The sequence below is a fragment of the Quercus robur genome, chromosome 5 (assembly GCF_932294415.1).
Source record: "Quercus robur chromosome 5, dhQueRobu3.1, whole genome shotgun sequence".
Classification (NCBI taxonomy): Eukaryota; Viridiplantae; Streptophyta; class Magnoliopsida; order Fagales; family Fagaceae; genus Quercus; species Quercus robur.
This window is the reverse complement of record NC_065538.1, coordinates 83,896,415-83,922,804: the sequence shown is the minus strand read 5'-3', so window position 1 is coordinate 83,922,804 and position 26,390 is coordinate 83,896,415. Positions and strand designations below refer to the sequence as shown.

The window sequence follows — 26,390 nt, the reverse complement described above, 5'->3', positions numbered from 1 at the left end:
GTTTGTTGATTGGAATCTTTGGATTCCTCTCTCAGTTGAAATCTTTAGTCTATTTGTCCAAATATGCTTCCAATTGTTTCTATTCCATCATTTAGTTAATTAATATAAACATATCGAAAGTGTGCATTATGACATTTCTTGAGACTGAAAATGGCAGAAATTGTCACCTTTGATATATATCTATGTTTGAAATGGGTGCATTCAGAGTTTCAGACAGTTATACTTAGCAAGCTTCCACCAATTTTTAGGTGTTTGGCAGTAGAGATGGTTGAGTTCAACCAAAGCAATCTTGGTTGAGAGAAAACGTTTGGATCACGACTATTGAAATAAATTTGGAGATAACTCTTGAAAGAAACGAAGTAGATACTTTTGGAAATTCAAAATTTGGAATGGATTGGATACAAAGAGATGTACAGAATAGTAAGTAGCAGCTTGTCCAATAATTTCCAAATTCAAACATGATGTGTAAGAGGAAGGGGGTGTTGTATCTGTGCATACCAGGTCCATTTTTATTGACTTAGGCTAATGATATAATTCTTAATGCTTTCAGGCAGCAAAAATTCACTTGACAGAACTGAAATTGGAAATTGACATGCTAGCACCATATCTGTGGTGACCTAACATGTAATGCTGGGCATGGCTTGTCCAAACATATGACTAGAACCCAATCCCCTGTTTTGACTATAGGGAGCTTTACTTTCTTTTTTCTCTCACCTTTTATTTTTAATATCGATGTGTTGTTGATTGCATACTCAACTCTGATTTATGTCATTGACTCATCTCCCCAACAAGTTTCATTTTATCTAGTTGAGGTTGCCACATTAGGTATGCGCAAATTGACAGAGTTTTGTTGTTAATATTTTTTATTTTTTATCATTGCTTGCTTCGTCCAATGTAAACAGAGTTGTCAAATGTAAGAGAGGTGGTCACCAGGTGCTAAGGCAAGGTGAGGAGTGCTCCTCTAATGCCTTTTGAGCTTTAAGGCAAGGAACACCCGCCTTTGGGTCTGAAGTGAGCATCAACAAAGTCAAACTGAGGTTATTTAATTATTATATATTCAATTTCACAATAATACATATCTTTAATGATATTTTCCAAAATGAACTTTTAATTTTTTGAATTAGGAATCTTCGATAGCAAGGTTGAACCCGTCAGTCATAACAAATACATTGCACTCCACAAGTTTTGTATAGGTATATGATGTATTTGATTTTTTTTTTTTACTTAGTATAAATTGTTCTGTAATGGATGATTTTGTTATTTATTCTAATTTGTATTTGTCAATCATCTTTAGGATTCTTTGCCAACTGTGACGCATCCTTCTACATTATCATCATTTACTATGCATATACATCCTAACCAGTCATCATGGATGATATGACCACTTACTGTTTAATTAGAATATATTGAATTTTTTCTTTTTTTAACTGTGCTCATTATATTTTATTTATTTATTATTATTTTTTTATGTAGGATTTATTACAACAATTCCAAGAAAGCTGATGTTCAAACAAGTTTTGCGACCAAGAGAATGCATTGGAAAGCAAATATTTTTTGCTTTATAATATTTTAATTGTGGTGGATAGAACCATCTTCTTGTAGTTTGAATTGAGACAAGTTTTATTTTAAGATGTATCTTCAGTCATATGATTCTCTTTTTGTATTCTGAATCATGACATGTTTTATTCAAGGTGAATGTATTGTCAATTAGAAACTTAAAAAAAAAAATTGTGACTAGTTTTATTTCAGATGTATTTGTAATCTTATGATTCTCTTTTTGTATTCTGAATTACGACAGGTTTTATTTCAAGTGAATGTATTGTCAATTAGAAACTTTTATTGTCTATTGTGACAGGTTTTATTGTCAATTAGAAACTCTGCATTTAAAAAAAAAAAAAAAAAATTTGGGGTTATATGTCATTATCCTGTGAAGTAAGAGCAAAAAAATGCATATAGAAATTTTTTTTTTTTTTTTTTTGGTCTTGTATAGATTCATTCAATCACGTTTTTTACATATTGTTTGAGAAACAAGGGTATCCATGAAAGATTATTTTTAATGCTTTAAAACTTACAAAATAAAACGTAATGCATTCATTTCATTGATTGAACAACGTCAGATTTTGTAGAGAGTGGACAAGTTTGATTTTCCTTGGGCTCAATTCAAATTAGGCTAGGATATATCTATCAAAAAAAAGTTTTGCAACTCAGGGGCTCGCTAGGGCCCCTTTGTAGCTTACTGTGGCTTCGGCCCTTATATATAACTATATAATTACATATTTAGTTCTTTACTAATGATTTTCATTGAGTTTCTTCTACTTTTACAAATGTAGAAGTATAATCTTTAAGGTGAATTGTTGTTTGTTATATGCTTTGTTTTTTCATATAAAGATCAAGAAAATAGTGTAGGCAAATTTCGAAATAGATCATTTCTATCATTCTGCATGCTTAAGTGATAAAATCCACAAACTAAGGAGCTGTTTGGTACGTGATTTTGAGTAACAATTTTCAGTTTTTAAATAATATTACATGTATTTTTACGCACTTTTTTCACTCACACGTATTTCTAAAAAAATACAAATAACATTACTAGAACAATATTACCAATCATCCTTTAAAACTTCCAAGTACATACTGTTCTCACCATGTGACATATCATATCATGGTCAAAAAGGCAGGATTTTATTTTTACTGTTCAAGATTGTTGAACGAAAAAAATCATTTGATTAGAGTGTCTTGGGTATTACGTGTTCTAAATTATTGGAGACATCTTGAAGTTGGGTCAGTTTTTGTGGGGAAACTAATCCACATTCTTTAGTTCACTGTGCACTCTAATAATGTAGTTTGTCACATTAGGAAAATGGTGCTCGAGATTTGCAATATAATAGATTGACATCCATTAAGGTCATTCACTTTTCAATCATAAATAGAAGTATCATGTACATAACAATGTCTACAAACAAAGTTACTAGTGAAACAGGTTCAGGCTAGGGGCTCGGGTCTGGTAGTAGTTCAGGCTTCCAGTAGCACTTGGCGCATTTAAGGTCTAAGTCAAAAATTGATTATCTTGGTTTAGATGTAAAATTATTACTAATTAACATAAATCACGTAGAATTTTTTATTTTTTATTTTTTTTATTTTAGAATTTTATAGACATAAAATTTGGCAAAACTTTTCATACTTGTTGACATGGCAAATAGATAGTGATAAGTAAAAGAGTGATGTTAATGGTAGACTTAAATGAGAAATAGTAAAAGTTTGCAAACTTATCTATTGTGAAAAATGTTATGAATCTTTTTTTATTACTCTATTTTTTTTTTTAAGAAGTGCAACATTCACAATATTTTTCACAACGAATCTTAGGTGTTAAGTTGATTCTTGTTTTCTATTTGAACCCACCACTATAATTATAATTTGCCATCAATAACAAGATAGAACAACTTGCTACTTAGGATTTGTTGTAAAAGTATTATGAAAAATATTGTGGACGTAGCATTTCTCTCACTTTTTTTTTTCTTTTTTTCATTTGATAAAAAATATGCTATTTTATTTATTGGTTATAAATAACTATATTGGGTAAAATTTGGAGGCTATTTTTTTTTTACTTGGGGCCTTAGACGACCTAATCAACAAAATCTAGCGTTCAGGCAGCACTGTCTGATTTTGGTTATGAATCTGCTGTAGTGTTAAGTGCTAATGCTAGTACCATCTCAAAGGCCGCTTAATTGTACTTTGGTGTCTTCTAAAAAAACGACGTACTTTGGTGCAAGCATACTTGTTAGCAAATAAATAAGTGCATCAATTAATAGGTGTAAATGCATTTTTAGTCCTTACATTTTGTAATTTTTTTATTTTGATTTCTACATTTTTATTTTTCTACTTTTAGTCTCTAATCCAATTAACACCTATCATTTTGGTCCTTTTTGTCACCCTACTAACAGTAGAATCAGACGTGGCTTACAGTGCAATTAAAAAATAGATGTAAATGCACTTTTGGTCTCTACATTTTGAATCTATTTCTATTTTGGTTCCTACATCTTTATTTTACTACTTTTAGTCCCTAAAATGAAAAACGTATTCCATTTTGGTCCTTACCGTTACGCACTTAACAGAAATTGCCTATGTGGCATATGGAATGCACAGTCAGCCCTCACAATGTTTACATTGCTATTAAAATAATAATAAAAATTTTTAATTTACCATTTAAATAATGCCATGTCAGCATTTTAACATTTTAAATATTAAAAAAATCACATCAGATAAACAATTAAAACAAAATTCTAAACTTAAGATTTTAAAAAATAAAATAAGTAAAACAATTAAAATAAAATTTCCTTGTCTTTTCATTAATTTTTTGGAAGAACATGTTCTTGTTCTTTGAGTTCTTTCCCCATAACATGATTGTTCATGTTCTTCATGTTGCAAATTAATCCATGTTTTATTTCCTTTTCTTTGTCTTTTTTTGTATTTTCTTTACAACCAAACACATTAAAATTCAAAATTTAGATCAAACAATAATCAACCAATATCAACAGATCTACATATGTGAAATTGAACCTAAAAACTGAACCCAAAAATTGAACCCAAACCGATTTGCGACTACCACATCCACCACCACCAATAACACCCATGGCAAATAGTCAATAACTCGCAAATACAAATCCACATAACACCCAAACCAATCTACAACCTATGAATCTAGTCATTGATCTCGCCACTTTACTTATCCACAAAGCTCCATTTTTGACGCAAACCCGAGCTTAAAATCTGATCTAGAGCACCCACTGATTTGAGAAAAAAACCACTCACCGATCCAAGAGCACCCACTGATCTAAGGCAAAGACCCATCAATCCGAGGCAGAGACCTGCCCCAAGAGCACCCACATGTTCCATTTTTTTTATTATTATTTTAATAGCCATGTAAGCATTGTGAGTGTTGATTGTGTATTTCATTTGCCACATCGGCAATTTCTATTAAGTGAGTAACAGTAGGGACCAAAATGGAACGCGCTAATTGATTTAGGGACTAAAAGTGGTGAAATGAAAATGTAGAGACCAAAATGAAAAAGATGCAAAATGTAGGGACAAAAAGTGTATTTACGCCTATTTTTTAATTGCACCGTCAGCCACATCAGATTCTGCCGTTAGTGGGGTGATGGAAAGGACCAAAATGATAGGCGTTAATTGGGTAGGGACTGAAAGTGGGAAAATAAAAATGTAAGGATCAAAATGGAAAAAGTGAAAAATATAGGGACTAAAAATGCATTTACACCTAGTTTATATCTTTAATGCTTTGTTTGGATGTTAGGGGAAGGAGGGGGAGTACAATAGAGAGAGGGAGAGTAATTAAATTACCTTATTTGGATGTTTTTTAAGGAAGGAGGGGGAGAGATTTGGAGGGGTTTGAAGGGATTTGAACTACTCTTAACCCCTCATTTTTAATTCCCCAAAATTTGAGAGATTTGGAGAGAGAGTTTTGAGAGATTTGGAGAGAGAGTAGAATATAGAAATGCTTGATCAAATGAATTACCAAATTTATTGTTACCATATTAACAAAACCACAAATTATGAAAAGGCTAATTATTCTCATTCCCTTACTTAATTTTAAAAACATCCAAACAAGGTGAAGGATAACCACTCCCCTTTTTACTCTCCTTCCCACTACTTTCCTTCCCTCTACTCTCCTCTTTCTCAAAACTTCCAAACATAGCATAAGTCAAAAGAATGCTGACTGAATTGCGGTATGGGGCTTGAGTGTCGTATGAAACATGTTCTATATGAAACACGTTCTAGATAAGGGCGTAGTCCTTGTGTTATGAGTCTTATGACATAAAAATCTAAATAAAAAAAGATGATATAGTTCTAAATAACTATGTTATATAAGATTGGAAGTGTTTCCAACCTATACATCTGTTGCTTGGTGTAGCAAAATCATTACTAGCCTGACAGTACGAGGGTTATTGGCTGAAGAGATTTGTATCCATAGTATTTTATGGCTTTCCATTAAAAATCAAGTTAAGAGTTATGATATGAAATGTGAAACATAATATCATATGCTTTAAATCGACCAATTTGAGCAATTGCAATATAGTTTTAATTGAGTTTCTTCTACTTGAGCTCTAAGCTTCGCAGTGGCAGAACCAGGGTTTTGACTCAGAGGGCAAGATCAAAAGATAAAATTGAAAGAAAAATGAATGTGAAAAATATTAATGATGTTTATAACAAACTAAGTAAACAATTTTATGGTAATATAATTTTCATACTAAAATTAATGTAAAATTTAATTTATTTTTTTATATTTAGAATTCGTTTTAAAACTCATATTATGATAAGGCTTCTCCATAATCTCAATCAGCTATAAATATATATTTCATATAAAATAAAGAAAATAAAAGTAATCAATTCATAGTTAATAACAATCATGCATGAGAGGATAGTAATTGCAGACATCAAAATTTTATGATGTATTCACAACCGTCCCATTTTTCATGATAAAATATTTGTGATCAAGTTAATCTCCAATTGATGAGGTGGATGATCAACAAATGAAATCAAGCCATATGGCAATGTCAGAAGAAAAGACCTATATGGAAAGTTCTTATTAAATGAGAGACAAAATTAAATAAATAATTAACTCTCAATAAATGCTGAGATAAAATTCAAAATTAAATACGATTGAGTTGCCTATAAATAGGGGCTTCTCATATGAGAAAGGGGGACAAAAAATTTAGAGAGAAAACACTACAGACATTATGCCAAAATAGAGAGTCATCTCTAAAGTTCACAAAAATTCCATTGTTCATCAAGGCCTTTTCGTACTTCTTCAAATCAAAGTGGGGATTCTCTTTTAATCTAGTCCGAGATCAAGTCAACGGCCCTCGCATCAAATCAAGCACGTTCAACTATTCATTCAACTTGGAGACATTAAAGCACGACTCAAGATCAAGCTTTATAGCCCCCTCGGATCGTGACGTTTCTTGGAGATCGAATTAGAGGAATTTATTGTACTCTTTCATTGTAAAGATTCATACAGAAGATTGTATTCATATATACACAAATCAATACAAGTTGATAATTTGTTACACTTGTTCGGAAATTTAGACCCCGATTGATATAATTAACAAGTTTTAAACCCAAGTTGTTAATTAGATTTATTATGAATAAACCTTATTAAAACAAACAAACATCAATATCATGTCAATATTATGCATAGTGGAAAAGTAAATAAGACAAGATATGATGTCCCAAAAAAACCAATGAAACAAACTAGTTTCACAGTAAAAAACCTGGGGGGAAACCTTCCCAAAAAGCAATTTACTATAGTAATGAGAAGTTTCAGATCTAGTACAAAACTTTTATCCCTAGACTCTACAATCCCTGTAGATGAACTTACAACAAAAACCTTCTATCGCTTCAGAACCTCTGAACTCTTCAATATATGAACGCTACCCTTTTGCAGGGATCCCAATATGTGACTAACCAATGATGCATGGTTCCCAATACATGACTAACACACCAACTTGAAGGAGATGTTGGCTACAAAGTTCTTCACTTCATCAACAATGAAGATCAAGAAGCACTTGGTTACAAAACCCTAAGGCATAAAAGACGCAGTAGCTTCTTTCAGAGAGAATAAGGCATTGGTCACCTTTTTCATATGTTCTCCTTGTATTCTATTATGTGTCGGCCTCTAAAATAAGCCTTATATATGTCTAGGGTTGTGAGAAAAGAAACTTTACACAAATACATAAGCATGGGCTAAAAATCAAATCTGAAAATTTGAATTCCCGTAACCTTGATAGATACCTTGATAGCTATCTGTCGAGCCTCATTAAACCTCAATAGATACCTCGATAGCTATTTGTCGAGCAGCTGTTGAGCTATCTGTTTGTAGCTGTCGAGCTGTCTATCTAGCTTTAATGGACAACTTTGCTTCACTTGTTTCTTGGTCCAATCTTTATGGCTTTAATACTAGACTTGAACAACATATTTCTTGAAGTATTAAACACATCCTAGATCCACCCAAATACAAGTAAAGTGCGTTTTTTCAAAGGATTAGCCAATTACACAAAATATGTCCTTAACAATCTCCTCCTTTGGCAATCTGTGACAAAACCACAACAAATAAATGAACATATGAGAGAAGTCATAAAACACTCAATCCATATTCACTTGTTGAATACAATAAAATCTATCCTAACACAAACTCTTGAAAAATTTTGCAAGAAGAGAGTTTATGGCAAGAAAGACTTTGATAACCTATATTTCTGAAACACTTTAAACAAAACTCATAAAGGTATCTTTGTATGAAACTGATATAATAAATTGCATACAAGATATAAGAAGCATTTGTATAAAGATAGAAAAGAAATAACACATGTAAAGGTAGGTGAAAAAGACATATATCATCATCATCATCATATATATATATATATATATATATATATATATCAAAGATAAGCACAATGTATGTAAACATGGTCACAAGACCGGTGTATAAGAAGAAGGAAGTAAGCACTCCCCCTAACAAGATGAAACACATCTACCAATTACAAGGAATGTATTTCTCCCCCTAACATGTAGAATCTTAGAAAGAAACCACATATTCTCCACAATTTCTCCCGCTTTTTGTCATGATTGACAAAGGGTACAAGAAGTTAGAACGCTTCACCCGAGAAATATAAAGATGATTAAAGATGATCAAGGGAGCACAAAGAATCCATAAAAAATGCATGAATGTAATGAAACAAGACGCTATGGATGACAAGATAAAAGAAGGATGCAAAACATGTGAAAAACAATGCATGCAAGAGGATCTCGATCAATTGAGAGGTGTCAAGAAGCTATTAAGCAGACATGAGCTTTCTCAATTGATCCACCTAGTTGTCGAGAGGTGTCTAGATTGCGGTAAGAAATAGCTTAAGAGCTCGACAAATAAGCTAGGTGTCAAGGAGGTGTCGAGGAGCTGTCAAGATTGCTTAAAAACAGTTTTTCAAGGGAGGGAAAAACACAGATATGAATGCAATCAAGCATGCAACTCAACCAATGATTCAATCAACATTTTAAGCTCTCAAAAACATCTCTCAACAACAATTTTAAACACAATGATCTCAAAAACACACACACACACACACACACACACACACACACATGACAAGTCTAACAAATTTTATATTTCAAAAACAAGTTAAGACAATTTAGTGAGCATACATTAACACATATAAAACCTTGTGATGGCCAAATCACATTGTACTTGCACATGTATCAAGAGTAGCAAAGAATATTGCATGTTGTGTGTGAAAAACATCGCAAAATTGCATAAGTGTATACATGTTATGACGATTTGAGATATGAGAAAATCAATTTAACTCACATACAATCATAACTGTTTGATAAGGACTATTACCTTCAAGGTACATCCTATAACTCCCATATCTCCTAGAATACACACTTGCAATCATATTTAAAGCATTTTTGATCTTTTTGCTTTTCATTTTCTTTGCATATTTTTATTTAAGCAAATCATGCATGGGCATATAAGAGAGAGAAAAGAAATAGCCAATGATGTTAAACTTTTGACATTCCAATTTTGCTATGCCGAAACACACAAATGTCATTGACACTGCACTTTTGCTATGCTGAAGCATACAAGTGTCATTTCATGATTGGTGGGCAACAGTGGTGAGATGATTATTTATGCCTTTCTCTTACGATTTTCTAGTCATTCCCATCAAAAAGAGTGATATGAGTGTTAAGTACAAGAGATAACTTAATCTTACTCATCACAAACAAGAGCCACAAAGCTCACTTGCTTAGTTGTGCATAAAGAAGCTCATCTAAGTTACAAAAGATACAAAGTTTAGAAAACTTTGTTTCAATGGTCATCCAAGGTACACAAGTACCAATGTACACAAAACACACACTGTTTTTGTATTTTTTTTTTTTTATGATTTTTCAATTTTTATTTTTATTTTGAAAACAAAACAAAATAAAAACTAAATAACCAAACAAAAACAGACAATCACATGAAAGCATGAAAGAAAGATGCATATGCTCAGGCATGATAGAAGGGTGCAGATGCATGAAAGCATGATTCCAAAGCAGATAAGAAATCAAGCAAGAAAGTCCTACTTTAGATAGAAAGAATTAAAGTAGAGGACAAACAGAAAAGACAATTAAGTCTTAGGTTCCTTTCTCACCCACACAGCATAAGTGTTTGGCCGTGAAGATGAAAATGCACGTGTCCTAGTATGTCTACTGACATAGAAGAATTAAGATTCTTCTAAAATTGAGTTAAAAGGCTCAAAACTTTTAATAACTCTCCAAACAAAGGTGTAGGTCCTTGAGAGGAAACTTGTGACCGTTTGGACAATTACTTATGAGGATACAACTTAAAGCAATTAGGACGAATGTATCCAAAAACACCATAATGGTGACAAACATGAGGTCTAATAAAGGATTTAGAATTAGCCAGATCAGTTTTGGATTTCATACCTTTATTACCTTTCTCAGATTGTGGCACAAAGACAGTCCTTGATCCAAAAGCCGTGGAAGAGAAGGGGCTGGAGGAAACAGCATATCCTAAGCCAGTTTTATTAGAACTAGACATTTAAGCACTCAAGACCTCATCAAGTTTTGCACTAGACATCCTCTCTATTTGAGTTCTAGCTTGACTAAGCTCAACCTTAAGATTCTTGACCTTCTCCTCTAATATGTGTTCTTCACAACAAGAGTCTCAACCAAACTTGTAGTCTCATCTAGTTTGACTAACAGATCAGTTTTTTCAGTTTTTACCTCATTAAGCTCTTTTCTACAAAGATGAGAAGTCTTTTCAGATTTTATGAATTCAGTGCATAGCTTATCATAGGCTTCTTGAAGGGTCAACTTCTTGGGTATTTCATCATCAGAAGAATCCTCACTGTCACTAGCACTCTCCACAATCACCTTATCGGTTGAGGCAACAAAGACCATAACATGACTATATTCATCCACATACTCATCAGAAGAGTCATTCTCAGTATCACTCCAAGTAGCAACCAACCCTTTATCTTTTGACTCCTTAGTCTTTTCCTTCATGAGGTAGTTTGGGCACTCTATCCTCATATGACTGAAACCTTTGCACTCATGGCATTGAATGAGGGGTTTCTCATTCTTGCCCTTCCTTGAGAATTTAGTTTTCCTAGGAGGTTTGCCCTTATCCTTTTTCCTAAATTGAAGAAGTCTGATAATCTCATCAGTTATGAAGGTTAGATCCTTATCCTCATCATCATCTTCATCTTCATCTTCACTTTTATCTTCATCTTCAGAGTCCTCAATCTTTTCCTCTATATCCTTAAGAGCCAAGTTTTTACTCTTTCCACCTTTTCCTATTGAGCCTAATCCCATCTCATAGGTTTGAAGGTTCCCTACAAACTCAGTCAAAGGAATTTGATCAATATCCTTCGCTTCTTCAATGGCAGTGATCTTCGAATGGAATCTTTCAGGTAAGGACCTAAGGATTTTCCTAACAATTTTGGATTCTACAATAGATTCTCCAAGATTGAAGGCAGAATTCACAATATCCTTGAGTTTAGCATAGAGCTCATCAAAGGTCTCATCCTCCTCCATCCTTATTTCTTCAAAACTACTAGTGAGTCTTTGAAACTTCACAATCTTTACTGTCTTGGTACCTTCATAGGTGGTCTCAAGAATGGTCAATGCTTCCTTGGCAACTTTTGTGGATGATATTTTCTTGAATTCCTCATTGGTCACCCCACAAAACAAGGCATTCAAGGCCCTACTGTTGAAATTTGCCGCTATGATTGTTGCATTATTCCAATCCACCGGCACTTCCTTTGGCTTAATCCAGCCAACTTCAACAGCTTGCCATACCTGTTCACCTAGAGCCTACAAAAAATCTTTCATACGAACTTTCCAGTACGCATAATTAGTCCCATCCAATAAAGGAGGAATCAAAAGAGATTGTCCACGATCCATGACAACAAAGGTCAAGGATCACACTTAGGAAATTAATCCAATCAAAGTGTACCTGCTCTGATACCACTTGTTCGAAAATTTAGACCTCGATTGATATAATTAACAAGTTTTAAACCCAAGTTGTTAATTAGATTTATTATGAATAAACCTTATTAAAACAAACAAACATCAATATCATGTCAATATCATGCACAGCGGAAAAGTAAATAAGACAAGATATGATGACTCAGGAAAACCAATGAAACAAACTAGTTTCACAATAAAAAACCTAGGGGGAAACCTTCCCGAAAAGCAATTTACTATAGTAAAGAGAAGTTTCAGATATAGTACAAAATCTTTGTCCCTAGATTCTACAATCCCTGTAGATAAACTTACAGCAGAAACCTTCTACCGCTTCAGAACCTTTGAACTCTTCAATATATAAACGACACCCTTTTGCACGAATTCAAGTACGTGACTAACCAATGATGCACGGCTCCTAGTACATGACTAACATACCAACTTGAAGAAGATGTTGGTTGTAAAGTTCTTCACTTCATCAACAATGAAGATCAAGAAGCACTTGGTTACAAAACCCTAAGGCCCAAAAGATGCAGTAGCTTCTTTCAGATAGAATAGGGCATCGCTCACCTTTTTGCATATGTTCTCCTTGTATTCTCTTGTATGCTCTTATGTGACGGCCTCTAAAATAAGCATTATATATGTCTAGGGTTGTGAGAAAAGAAACCTTACACAAATACATAAGCATGGGCCGAAAATCAGATCTGAAAATCTGAATTCCCGTAACCTTGATAGATACCTCGATAGCTATCTGTCGAGCCTTATTAAACCTCGATAGATATCTGTCAAGCAGCTGTCGAGCTATCTATCCGCAGCTGTCAAGCTATCTGTCCAGCTTTAATGAATAGCTTTGCTTCACTTGTTTTTTGGTCCAATCTTCATGGCTTTAATACTAGACTTGAACAACATGTTTCTTGAAGTATTAAACATATCCTAGATCTACCCAAATACAAGTAAAGTGTATTTTGTCAAAGGATTAGTCAATTACACAAAATATGTCCATAACAACACTATTTTGTGATCGTGTGATTTATCTTTTATGAAAATTGTGTGTACAATAATATTTGAAATGAGTGATTTGGATTTTAGTTTTAAATTTAAATGACTTCAATAATTCATTAGAGGATATTTTTTTTCTTTCTCCATAATCTCAATTAGCTATAAATATATATTTCATATAAAATAAAGAAAATAAAAGTAATCAATTCAGAGTTAATAACAATCATACATGAGAGGATAGTAATATTTGAAATGAGTGATTTGGATTTTAATTTTAAATTTAAATGACTTCAATAATTCATGAGAGGATTTTTTTTTTCTTTCTCCATAATCTCAATTAGCTACAAAAATATATATTTCATATAATTTAAAGAAAATAAAAGTAATCAATTCATAGTTAATAATAATACGTGAGAGGATAGTAATATTTGAAATGAAGGATTTGGTTTTTAATTTTCAATTTAAATGACTTCAATAATTCATGAGAGGATTTTTTTCCTTTCTAATTGATAAAATTTAGAGATGGATTTCAATTTTATTAATATGTGAATTTGAAATGATTAGATGTATAATACTTTTCAAATCTATATTATTACTAGTATTTTTGCTTGATCACATGATGAGACTCTTTATTTTTTTGGGGATTTAGTGTGTCATAATTTTCATTCATCTTAAGAGGTTTATACACATTTGTCTACTAATAATTACCCATTTGTGGACTACTATTGAACAAATCCATGCACAAACATGTGATTTTAATGCTATTTCATTTTTCATTTTTTAAATCTAGCCTTTGACACTTTTGGTTGTATTAGCAGTCTGCAAATGAGTAAATATTAATAGACAAACATGTAAACTTCAAATTGAGATGAATGGAAATTATGACACACTTAACCCCCCCTCCAAAAAATAAAAAAAGAGCCTCATCGCATGCGCAAAGCATGTGTGATGAGGCTAGTGTCTTTAATTCAAGTGAGGGCCCAATTTTGAAATTCTGTAAAGCCAAAAACTTCTTTTGCAGCAACTTCAAGCCCCTTAATCTTTCTCCTGCACATGCAAAACTAGGAATTTTTATTTGGGAAGGCTAAGGTAAAACTATCATATATACATGTCTTCATGCCCCTCACACCCTACCCCTTCTACCATTGTGACCGAAGACAACACCAACACCCTTGATTGCTATAAACCCTGCACAGTGCATGCCGAGGACTCACCTCTAGTCTGATGCCTAATTGCAGCTACCAAGCACTACCTGGCCATAGTTTGACTCCTAACCAACTCCTCAACTTGTTCCCCGCATAGGTACTTCACCTTTAAGTGTAGGGTAGAGGAAACAACTCCCATGGCATGAAGCCAGGGTCTGGCCAAACTAGCAATAAGGGGAGTAAGCATCCATCACAATGAAATCCACCTCCACCACTTCTGATCCTGCTTGTATGAGTAGCTTGATTTGGCCCTTTGGGATAACCGTCTTCCCATCAAAACCCACCAAAGGAGAGTCATAGCTCGTCAGATCCTCGGGCCTCAACCTAAGCCCTTTATATAGATCAGTGTACATGATCTCAGCTCCACTGCCTTGGTCAACTAGCACTCTCTTCATATCATACCCTCTTATCCTAAAGGTAACCATTAGAGCATCATCATGTGGCTGCGAGGTCCTAACCTTGTCCTCGTCAGAGAAGCTTAAAGCTGGTCGAACACCCATTTTGCTTCTCTTCAGATCAAGGGTTAAGTCCTCGGCAAATGAATGATCAATAGACATCACACTGGCTGGAAAGTACTAGTTCTCCCTAGGGCAGCTAGGATTACAATGATTGTACCCAATGGGGGCCTGGAAAAAGCATCTCTTTGTGTTCTTGATCAAGCTTGACTGCTCTACCCACTGGGTTGATACAGAAATTGTTTCAACTTTCCCATCTTAACCAACTGTTCTTAATGATTCCACAAAGTCCTACAATTCTTAGTGGTATGTCCTCGCTTCTGGTGGTATTGACAATGAAGGCTTTGATTGCACTTCATGCGATCCTTTCCCATCTTGTTTGGCTATTTAAAGTATGACTTATTCTTGATTTTTTCCAAGATCTGGTGTACAGACTATTGGAATACAATGTCAAACACCTATGCAGTAGTTGGACTAAAGTGCCCAGCGAAATCTCTTCGAGGTCGGTTGTTGTTATACCTATCCAACCTAAAATCTCTCCGGTCCTAGGGGACTGCCTTAGCCTTCCCTTTTCCTTACTGTTGATCTTCTTCAATCCACTTATACTCATCAACACAATCCATGAGTTAGCGCACACTCCTAACAGGCTTCCTAGTAAGGGATTTCCTCAAATCGTGCTCGGCGGGCAGGCTGACCTTAAAAGTCCTTATGGCCATGTCATTGAAGTCCCCATCTATTTCGTTAAACTTCTCCCAATATCTATTCGAGTACGTTTTTAGGGTCTCTCCCTCCCTCACGATCATGGACAACAGAGAATCTAGAGGCTGAGGAACCCTACTGCAAGTAACAAATAGAGCACCAAATACCCGAGTAAGCTCCTTAAATGAGTTAATAGAACCCTCTCTCAAGTCATCAAACCACCTTATCGCCACAAGTTCCAAACTGGATGGGAACACCTTGCACATCAGGGCCTCATTTTTGGAGTGAACAGCCATTCTCTGGTTGAAGTGACTCACATGCTCCGCAGGATCAGTTCGACCATTATACATGGTGAATGTTGGCTGAGTAAACCGCTAAGGGAGCCTTCCCTCCTCAATTCTACGCGTAAAAGGTGACTTGGAAATCTAGTTAAGAGCCCTACTCATAGCATTGTTACCCATACCTTTATGAGATGGACTCTTACTTTTCTTCTTATAATAGTAATCCTCGTCATATGAAAAAGACTCATTGGGAGGCGTTCTGGACCTGGGCCTATAGCTATCATCCCTATTATCATTGGAAGAAGGGTTAGAATCTAAAAGAGTCCTTCTTCGTTGCTCACGGTGCAACCTCATCCGCAAGTAGTCAATCTCAAGCTGCATACTTCTAGTATTATCTTCATGAGAAAGGTGGCTCCCTCCTCGAGATTGACTCCTACTAGTATGCGTTGTATGCATACTAACTTTTTGGTCCCTTCTCTGTTCAAGATTAAGAAATTGATCTTGACATTGGGAACCAACGGACTCTTCCCTGTTTGGTCTTGAACCCACCATAGTTGGATGTTAAACTCATCAAAGTTCGAGTTTCCTACAGACGACACTAATTGTAAGGGCAGGTTTTGGATCCTAAGCCCAAAAGGTCAGTGGATTAAGGCCTAAAGAGCCCCATGCAATGAATTTGTAGAGAGTGGGTAGAAAAATAGGCTCGGGTGTTTGAGACAATGTTCACAATGGGTTAGAGATGATAATAACGCAAAGATAAGCAAGTGTTATATAAAGAAATTCTTCCTCGGCAAAGTCTGAGGAGAGCAGTTCTTGAATAGGGTTTTCTTAGACTTGATTACAATTACAGTTCTTTGTGCTACGGTGTTTTTCCACAGTTTCTCAGATGATCCCTTTGTAATGAGATTTTTCCTCTTTATATTACCCTCTTTTGCTCCATCCTAGCCCTCCACATGTAGATCAAATGGCTGACTCTTTTTCTTGTCCCACTAGCACCTTCTTGAAGTCCTTAGAGATAGCTGTAAAGCTGAATCCCACTGTTCAGGTATCACCTCCACATAAATGCAGCTAGAGAGTTAGCTACAGAGCATTTAATACGGTGGTAGCAGTTTTCTCTTAGATATTTCCCACTTTCCTCTTACCTTATCCCTTCTTGATGCTTGTCCCTACTAGTAGAATTGTCCATAATGCTGCCCTTGATGGCAGATCAACCCTTTCGACCTCTGCCTGATTAAGTTGAGGTGAAATTTATCCTCAGACATACTTCCTAGAACCTCAAGACAAGACCCCTTTGCCCATCCACTATCTTGCACTCCCACACTCACGTCTACCTGTCCTCGGACTATTGAATGTCCTTGGACAGGGCCTACAGCCCAATACACCCTTTTGGGCTTGTCATCCCTACAATAATTGCTCTAATTGATTTTTTTTTTATACATCTCTATCAATTTTTTAGATAAATACAAAAACTAATACAATCATAATACACGTATACAACTACTAATATCAACCTTTAATTATAATTTTTTATTTTTTTTAAAACACCTAATGGATAGACCCAAAATTATAATTTGTTCTTATTGATTTTTTCTATACATCTCTATCAATTTTTTTTTAGATAAATACAAAAACTTAGTTGTTGTTATCTTTTGTTTAAGTTACATATATGATTTTTAATTAAACTGTGCATCGCACGAGCATAACACTAGTTTTAAATATATCACACTAGCTTAGTTTTATCATCTTTTTAAATAACTAGTATTATGCCCGTTCGTTGCACGATTTTAGTTACAAAATTTTAGTATAATTTTATTGAGAAATAGTAAATTAATAATCACTTGAATTTAGATTATATAAATTGTATATAAATTATTGTTCTTAAAAGTATCAAGCAATCAAACATATTCATATGAAAAAATTTCTAAATTTAATAATTAAAAACCTATGGAAATTTAACCAAAGGTATTTCATTTGCCAAAAAAAATAAATAAAATTCTCTTCTAACTTATCAGTTGTCTTATAATGACATTTTTTTAGTGCACACATAATATTACTAATAACAAAAATAAAAATGAGAAATAGTAACACCAAAATTTTACTATTAAAGAAAATTAATTTAATCTAGCCTATAAGAAAAAAAATGAGTACAAAAAATTCATAAATGCAAAACCAAACAAAATAAAAGAATTAAAATTGACTTTATAACTCATAAACATAGCCATAGAAAACAAAAACAATAGAAGAAAGATACCTCTAATAATGTGGATGGTGGTTTTGATAAAACTGACTACTACTACTACTACTATATATATATATATATATATATATATATATTTATAAAAACTCATATAATAATTGATGTTTGACAAATCATAAAGGTGAAATATTTAAAACTCATAAGCAAAACCATAAAATAAAAACAAAAAAAAAAAAAAGAATAGAAACATACCTGTAATAGTTTTATTTTAATAAAACGTTCTACTGCAAACAAAAAGAGAGGTACAAATTTATTATTACAATGGAGAGAGAAAATAACAATGAATTAGAGATAAGAATGAATTAGATTCTTGATTAATCTAATATTAATCTGCAGTTTTTTATTTCATTTTTTTTATGATAACAATAAATTGGAGATAATAATGAATTAGAGTCCTGATTAATCTAGTATTAATCTGTAGCTTTTTATTTATTTTTTATTTTTTAGAGATACACTTACCTACAATTTTACATGAAGCAAATGTGAAGCAATTTTTTATTTCATTTTTTTATAGAGATATTATGATAAGAATGAATTAGTGATAAGAATGAATTAGAATCCTTATAAATCTAATATATTATTTCTTAAATTTAAAAATATAATAAAATTTCTACAGTTTGGTGAAGCCATGTGGCGCAACCAAGGCGTTTAAACCTAACTTTTATTATATACTAGCCGTGAACCCGCGCGTTGCACGTGATAAATTTTTTGGGGTGGTCTCATTAAATTTATTTTTTACAATTTGTATTAATTTAATAAATAATAATGTATTAATTTATTTTTTACAATTTGTATTAATTTATGATTATAGGAACAATCATAAATGTAATATAGGAACAATCATAGTCATAAATATAAATTTAAACATTCTTATTTTTATTCATTATAGGAACAATCATAAATCATAAATATAAATTTTGTAGTACCAAAATGAAAACAAAATATTTTTTCTCAAAAATTCAAAAGGCAAGTTAACAAAAATATTCATTTTTTTTAATAAAAGTTATTTATAACATTTTGTGAATCATTAAAAATAATATAAAATTTGAAAATTATTCTTTTATTTATAAAAAAACTTTCTAAAACCTTATTTTTTCTGCCCTACAATCCAAACACAGAAAAACGTAACTAAAAAAATTAACAAAACTTAACAATGATTAATTGAACCAATTAGCAAAACAATTTGTTGTTGATAGTCTGTTAAGGTTATTTTCTTTGTTGAAATTGCAATTTCGTCCACCCAAAACATATTATTAGATAAACAATTATTTGCAAAATCTAAGAATTAAATTTCTATATATGTATTGCTATAAAATAATAATAATAATTAAAATATAGTTGCAAAAGCTAAAATATATCACCCTCCCGATTATTTTTGTTTGACTAAACCTTTGCTTCTCTTTGATAAATGACATTATAGAATACTTCTAATACAACTATTAAGAGTACTTTGTCCACCCCAAAGGGTTAAATAATAAACAAAAATTAGTAAAGTCTCATATAGTTTAACATCTAAATTGATCACGATAAAAAAAAAAAAAAAATCAAATTCTAACTCGTAAAACAATTAATTATTAGCCCAATTCAAAACAAACCAATGGGAGAAAGAAAAATAACTTGTGATCCGAAATTAGAATACCAAACTACCTAAACATGCATAAAAGTCAATGCAAATACCATAAAGATAAACACATGTGATGTGACAATTAATTCAACAATAAAAAATAAATAAAAAGCCATTAGTTAAAAAAAAATGGTTGAATCAATAAAAAAAAAATCCACCAAAAAAGAAATAAAATTGGAGAAAGAGAGAGAGTATTGACCTTTTTGTCGTGGGCAACTTGGAAGGAATAGGGGAGAGAGGTGGAAATGAAGTAAGAAGAAATTTATATGAAAATTAAGATGGAAGAGGAATGGTGGAAGTAGATGAAAGGTTGAACAAAGTGAAACTATAGAATTTAAGAAGATATAAAGGAAACTTTTTAAAATCTAAAGGAAATTAAATGAAAATTAAAAAAAAAAAATTATTGGAGGGGATGAAAGATTGAACTAAAAAGAAAATGATTGAAGAAGATTAAAAGTTGAAAAAATTAAATAAGAATTGCACAAAAAAAATGAATAAAAAATAAATTCTAAATTAAAGTAGATGAATATGTAAAGACAAAATTATATATAATGTTAAAACTGTCCAAGATGAATGTATAAAGGCAATAATCTATTTATATATTTTTTTGTAAAAAAATAGGAATAAAAAATAAATAAGAAAAATAATAATTATGTAGCCAATGACATGGCGATGAGGTGGCATAACAGGAGTTTAATTGCAATAAATGCTACGTTTCAGCTTTTAGATATATATAGATATAGATATAGATTATTAGTAATTTTACCACCACGCGATATGTGACATATATAGTTTCATGTTAGTTGTATTAGTGAAATGAATATACATAAACTATGTTATACATTTGTTGAAATCGCCAAACAGATTTCAATAATAATCATGAAAACTTAGTTACTTATTTGTGGGTGAAACATTACAAATCCAATCAATAAGAATTAAAAACTATTCGGTTATCTAATTAAATTTCTAAAATCACATGGAGTACTCATATTAAATGAATTAATCTCCTTGTAACTGGTAGTAGCTGGTTTTAGACACAAATTTTGCAAAGCCACAAATTGGTGGTAGTTGCTTTTAGACACAAATTGTTTTTTGCTCCACATGATCATTGAGAGATTTATCCAGATAAGATTGTTGTTTGCTTAAGCTTTGAAACCAACATAAATTAGATAGCTAGATGCTTTAACCTATAATAGAATAATAATAATTCAACAATTGAACCATCTAACAAAATAATAATGGCAATAATTAAGTAATCAACAAATAACGTAATAGCAATGTCACTGAGGTAAACAAGAAAAAAAAAACATGTTACAATGTTACATTTCTATAGGAGGATTTTGCAATGGGGTACAAATTTCAAATGTAACAATGAAAGTTATAAAATTTTTTTAAAAAAAAATAAAAATTAACAAACCATTAAGCTAAATACAAAACACAAATAACTTTTTTTTTCTTTCTTTCAATGGAGAATATGTAATAATGTTAGTTCATGCATTAGATTAAATGTGATAATGATTCATCAAGTCTATTTATAAATCTCACATTTTGATCATGGTCCATAAAAGAGGTTATTTTTAGTAAGTGGCTCATCAAGCAAAATTATTTTTTGTCTTATTGAAATTAAAAAAGCATGCAACTAAGAACATAACAATCATTTTCAGATCGAATATGATAGGATGATGAGAAATTGTCTAAAACTAACAAACCTTTGAATGAAAATCTAATGCTCTTAGTCTTGGATGGTTTATATATCTGTGTCAAGTTTGTGTATGATATGTTGTTGTATAATGTCAAAGAAGATAGGAAAAAAAGACAACGAGACCTGTACCTTGAGGAGTATTTGAATAGATTATAGTGCCCTAAACTTCGCGGATAAGAACTACAAATTCTGATAGAAGCAAGAACTTGGTCACCTCTCTGGGTTGCATTCCAAAAAAGATCTACATGCTTTCCAATTTAACTTATGAGGAATATGAGAGATGTTGATATGAAGGCACTGTGCACATCTAGCCTGTTCCAAATACTTGAGGGTGTAAGCAGTACTGAACTCCCTTGAACAACCAATAATGGTCCTACAAAGATAGAAAAAACAAATTGGGAAGTCTAGCTCAACCCCTCAGGCAAGGAATAGAAAGCATTAATATTCCCCTTTTAAAGAAGTGTAGAGGGAGGCCAAGAGAGCTAATTTAGGTGGGTTTTGAGTGGAGTGTAGGTGATGGCTGTTATCTGCAATGCCAAATTTTATTTTATTTTTTTTCCAATTAATTTGAAATGCCATCCTTTTGGGGTGAAAATCTAAAACGCCAAATTTTTAATCAATTCGAAGAAAGATGAGCTGGTGAAAAGAAAGAGAATAGAATGACATTCACTTATGTTTCAATAAAATGACACGAGTTGCTATTTTGTGCATCAATTAGTTCTAAGGATTCAACTTTTATAATAGATTATAGATTATATTTTTTCAAAATATGTTTTTAAAGATTTTATGCAATGATTACGGGGGCTTCAAATGCAAGTGATTGTTTTTTTTTTTTTTTTTTTTAAATAATAATTAATTTATTGTGTAAAGTCAATAATCTTTTATTTTTGGTAAAAAAATAAGAATAAAAAATAAATTATAAATTAAAGTAGATGAATATGTAAAAGCAAAATTATATGTAATGTTAAAACTGTCCAAGATGAATATGTAAAGTCAATAATCTATTTATATTTTTTTATTAAAAAAAGAAGAATAAAAAATAAATAAGAAAAATAATAATTACATGGCCAATGATGTGGCGATGAGGTGGCGCAACTGAAGCTCAGTAACAATAAATATTACGATTCAGCTTTTAGATATATATATAGATATAGACTAGTCGCAAACTCTCGTGTTGCGCGTGATAATTTTTTAAATAAAATACTATTTTAGTCCCTAGACTTTATAAAAAGTTTTTTTTTTTTTAAATAGTTTTATCATATTTTTCATAATCTTGTCCATAACATTTTTTTCCATTATCATTATATTTATTGGTTGATGATTTGCATAACATAGACATTAAATAAGAGGTAGAACTATTCATTAAATTATTTTTAAGTCATGTGGTGTATGAAGATTATGATTATATAAATATATATATATATATATATATATTTATATATATATAATTTCCCTAGTTAGAGTTTGATTAGTTTTAAGTTAAAATTTTATATTATTATATTTAATTGTTGATTTTATTGCACTATAAAGTTTTCAATATCCTCTGTATAGCCATCTCTATTTTATTTCATACTCCTCTTAACCACCTTTTTTATTTTCCAAAAAAAAGTTATTAATAGATGTTTGATTTCATTTCTTTTTTTCTTCCTTCATTTATTCTTTATTACTTTGTATGTTCTCTTGCTTGTTGTAAATTTTATGGTTATCAATAAGAATTAGATATCATGGATGGCTTAAATAGTTATAGATGTAGTTACATTAGTGGTATGTCAAAGGGTGGTTGTTGTTGTTGTTGTTTTTTTTTTCCTGAATTTTCAAGGAAATATGAAAGGCATTTCTCTAGTTTGGTCTCAATCAATTAAGATATCTATAATATATTAACGGAAGTAATAATGAGCCTTAAATTTTTTTAATGTATGAAGTGATTAGATTAGTGGTATGTCAAAGGGTTTATAAAAAATTTTAAAAAAATAATTCCAAAGAAATGTAAAAGGCTTTTTTTGAAAAAAGAAATTGTAACTTTTTGAATTGTAGAAATATGATTGTTTTAATTACCTTGTGTATAGATTTCATTATTAAGTTATAAACATCTAAATTAAAGTAGATGAATATATAAATGCAAAATTATACGTAAAGTTACAACTGCACAAGATAAATATGCATAGATAAATTTTTTTTTTTTTAATTATTCATGAATCATTATTTCATTGTTTACTTATAAATATCTAAATTAAAGTTTTTTTTTTTTTGTTGAAAAAAAATCTAAATTAAAATAGATGAATATGTAAAAGTAAAGTTATATGAAAAGTTAAAACTACCCAAGATAAACGTTTAACCACTTGTAGATGTTTGTTTTTGGAAGACTAAAAGTATACACAATTGCTTTGGTTGGAACTATATAATTATGCAAATATTGTTGCAAGTGGTTCCATCATTTGCAAATTATCAAGTTTGGTGGCTTTACAAAACAGATATTTCATTTTGCAAAAAACTTCACATTAACTCTCCTTTTGTGACAACCTTTTTTCTTTTTGCCGAAACAACTTAAGAATATTAAGACTTAAGTTAACACGTGGTAATTGTAAAACACGTTAGTGATATGAAAAATAGAAAGATTTAAATATTTTAAAAAACATTTTTAGTAGATTGTAATATAAAACATTTTTTCTCAATATTTTATGTAATTTTTCCCATAAGATCAATATTGTTGGCATCCTTTAAAGATGATACATAATATTTTTGAGAAGAAGAAGAAGAAGTAGAGACAATGCTAACACATAATATAAAATTATTAAGTTTGCGTGATTTAAATTTGTGGCAAAAAAATGTAGCAATAAATATCAAATTATCCAAGTCATTTTATCTAATATAATAATATTATATTATTATATACTATATGTATAATGCAATAGGATAATATTTAATCGAAGAGAATATAAAAGATAACAACTTAAAACACAAAACTAAATTACATCAACCCAAATTAGAATTCTAATTAACACAAAAATTCTAATTAGTAATATATAGACTAGGTTAAACATATTGGTTAAGGGGTCTAAACACATAATCTAACAGTATGTATTAAACAAACATTTTTCTATTCAACTAAAGCCGAAACTTTTGGGTGGGTAAGGCATGTCATAATTGATAATTCTATAGATAACATATTTTTTTGTCAAAAAGTTGGAGCTTTCACAACGATTTGGTTTCTTGCATTATTGTTAGCATAATTTGAACAATTCATTGGTTTCTTGCATTATTGATTTAAGCTGCACAATAAAATACTAGGTCAGTGACTCTTCCCCTTTCACATGATTAATGGATCTTATCTATGCATTCAACATTGTGGGGCCATTACTTGACCAAGGGGAGTCTACCTAACAATTACACCAAATCATTTATTTAAGGAAATTTATTAAGGAAAAGACCTGGGACTACAATCATCGCTATCTCCTCTAAACCTAATGCTATAAACGAGTCAAGCTAAGTCAAGCCATGTTTTAATCAGGCTTATTCATTTAATTTTATAACAAACATGTGCCGAGTTCAAGTTCGTTACCAAATAAGATTACGTGTTCAATCTTGGTTAATTTACTTTTTGAGCAAGCTTGACCTTGTTCACAATCTTTTTTTTTTTTATTTTTTTTTTTATTTAATTTTTTTAGAATATGAAGTATTTAACACACACACACATGGGGAAAGAGGAGAACGACACACACGGGAGAGGGAAAGGTGTTTTAACACAAAACTACACCACAACTCCATTCAAAAGCTACGGTAACTTTTAAAGGAAGGTGGGACAAGTTATACTACACACAACACACTTTCTTAAGCAATGTGGGAAGTTCACAATCTACTTGATTAACTTATTCTTTTCCTAACTATGACTAAAATGTTTTACTCCTTCACAAATTCATGATTTTTTTTTTTTTTGAAGTGATCAAATTTATGAATTTTGATAACTACAAATGAATTGTTCAAATTATGAATAAACTATAAATAATAATTTTATATTATAGGAACCAAATTACAAACTTATATAATCTAATTTCAAGTTTATATAAATATTTTATTAGACAAGTTTACATATACATATATAGTATTATATATAACTAATTTGAGCTCTCATGTTCACAAATTTGTTCATGAACACATTATTATGTTTGAGATTTGCATGTACAAACACACATAAACAAACTTTTTCTCAAGCAAGTAAAATCCAAATTGAAAAAACCTAATCTAAATTAGCTCATTAAAATCATCCTCAAATTCATCTCAATTCTCCAAACTATTTTTTTGTACACAATAAAAGGGTCTCGTCTATATCTTCCCTCAAACCACCTTCCATCTTTAGAAGCCACATTTCTCCAAAACATCTATTATTGATATGCCCACTTTTTCAATAATCTACATTCCCCTCACGTCCATTAAACTCAAGATTGCAACAACCAAACAATAACACAATTCCATTCTTTCTTGCTCAACAATAACTCGAAACTCAAAATCCCACATAACATTACACTCCATTAGTAACATAATCTTCTCCCTTCTGAAATATCCTTGCTCGCAACGAAAAACAGTACTAAATATGGCCTTACGCTTCAACCATTTTTTTTTAGAAGGATTACTATTCAAATTTCTGCTGGACTGTGCACGTATTTGTTAATTTTATTTTTTGATCAAGATGAATTTAAGAGAGAGAGGGAGAGAGAACCTAAAAATCTAAACGTGTGCTTCAGCTTTTCATTTACTAAAAAAACCCAAACGAGAAATGTCTTAATTTAGTCAAAATATTTTATTGATTTTTCAAATAAGAGAATAAAAAATAAATCTCTGTCTGGCCGCCACTAGCTAATCCATTAAATAAACAATATTAGCTTGACTAATATTAATTGTTAAAATGCAAGTGGATTTTTTTTTAATAAAAAGTAAAGACAATGCAAAATGCATGAATAAGACAAACATGTGGACGGTGCATGTATTTGTTAATTTTATTTTCTAATGAAGATGAGCCTCTACATTTTGACCTTCTAGTGCTCAAAGACCTGATGTAACGTTTGCAAGTTTATGTTGAAATGGAAATTTTTATATTTTATTTTATTTTATATTTTATAATTTATTTAAAAGATAGTTAT

General features: G+C 31.3%; 2 protein-coding genes across 2 annotated transcripts in view; one reads left to right on the top strand and one right to left on the bottom strand.

Moving 5' to 3' along the window:
* Window positions 1–26,390, top strand: part of LOC126727450 (uncharacterized) — a 43,074-nt gene that overhangs the window by 7,232 nt on the left and 9,452 nt on the right. The gene's annotated exons all lie outside the window — the stretch shown is intronic.
* On the bottom strand, window positions 14,402–14,737 carry LOC126728856 (uncharacterized). The gene has a single exon (XM_050434615.1). It carries the CDS (start codon window positions 14,735–14,737, stop codon window positions 14,402–14,404), a length of 336 nt encoding a protein of 111 aa, XP_050290572.1.

What these genes read in the sequence shown, in the direction of transcription:
- LOC126728856 (XM_050434615.1), bottom strand. Translation starts at nt 14,737, where the DNA reads ATGGGTGTTCGACCAGCTTTAAGCTTCTCTGACGAGGACAAGGTTAGG.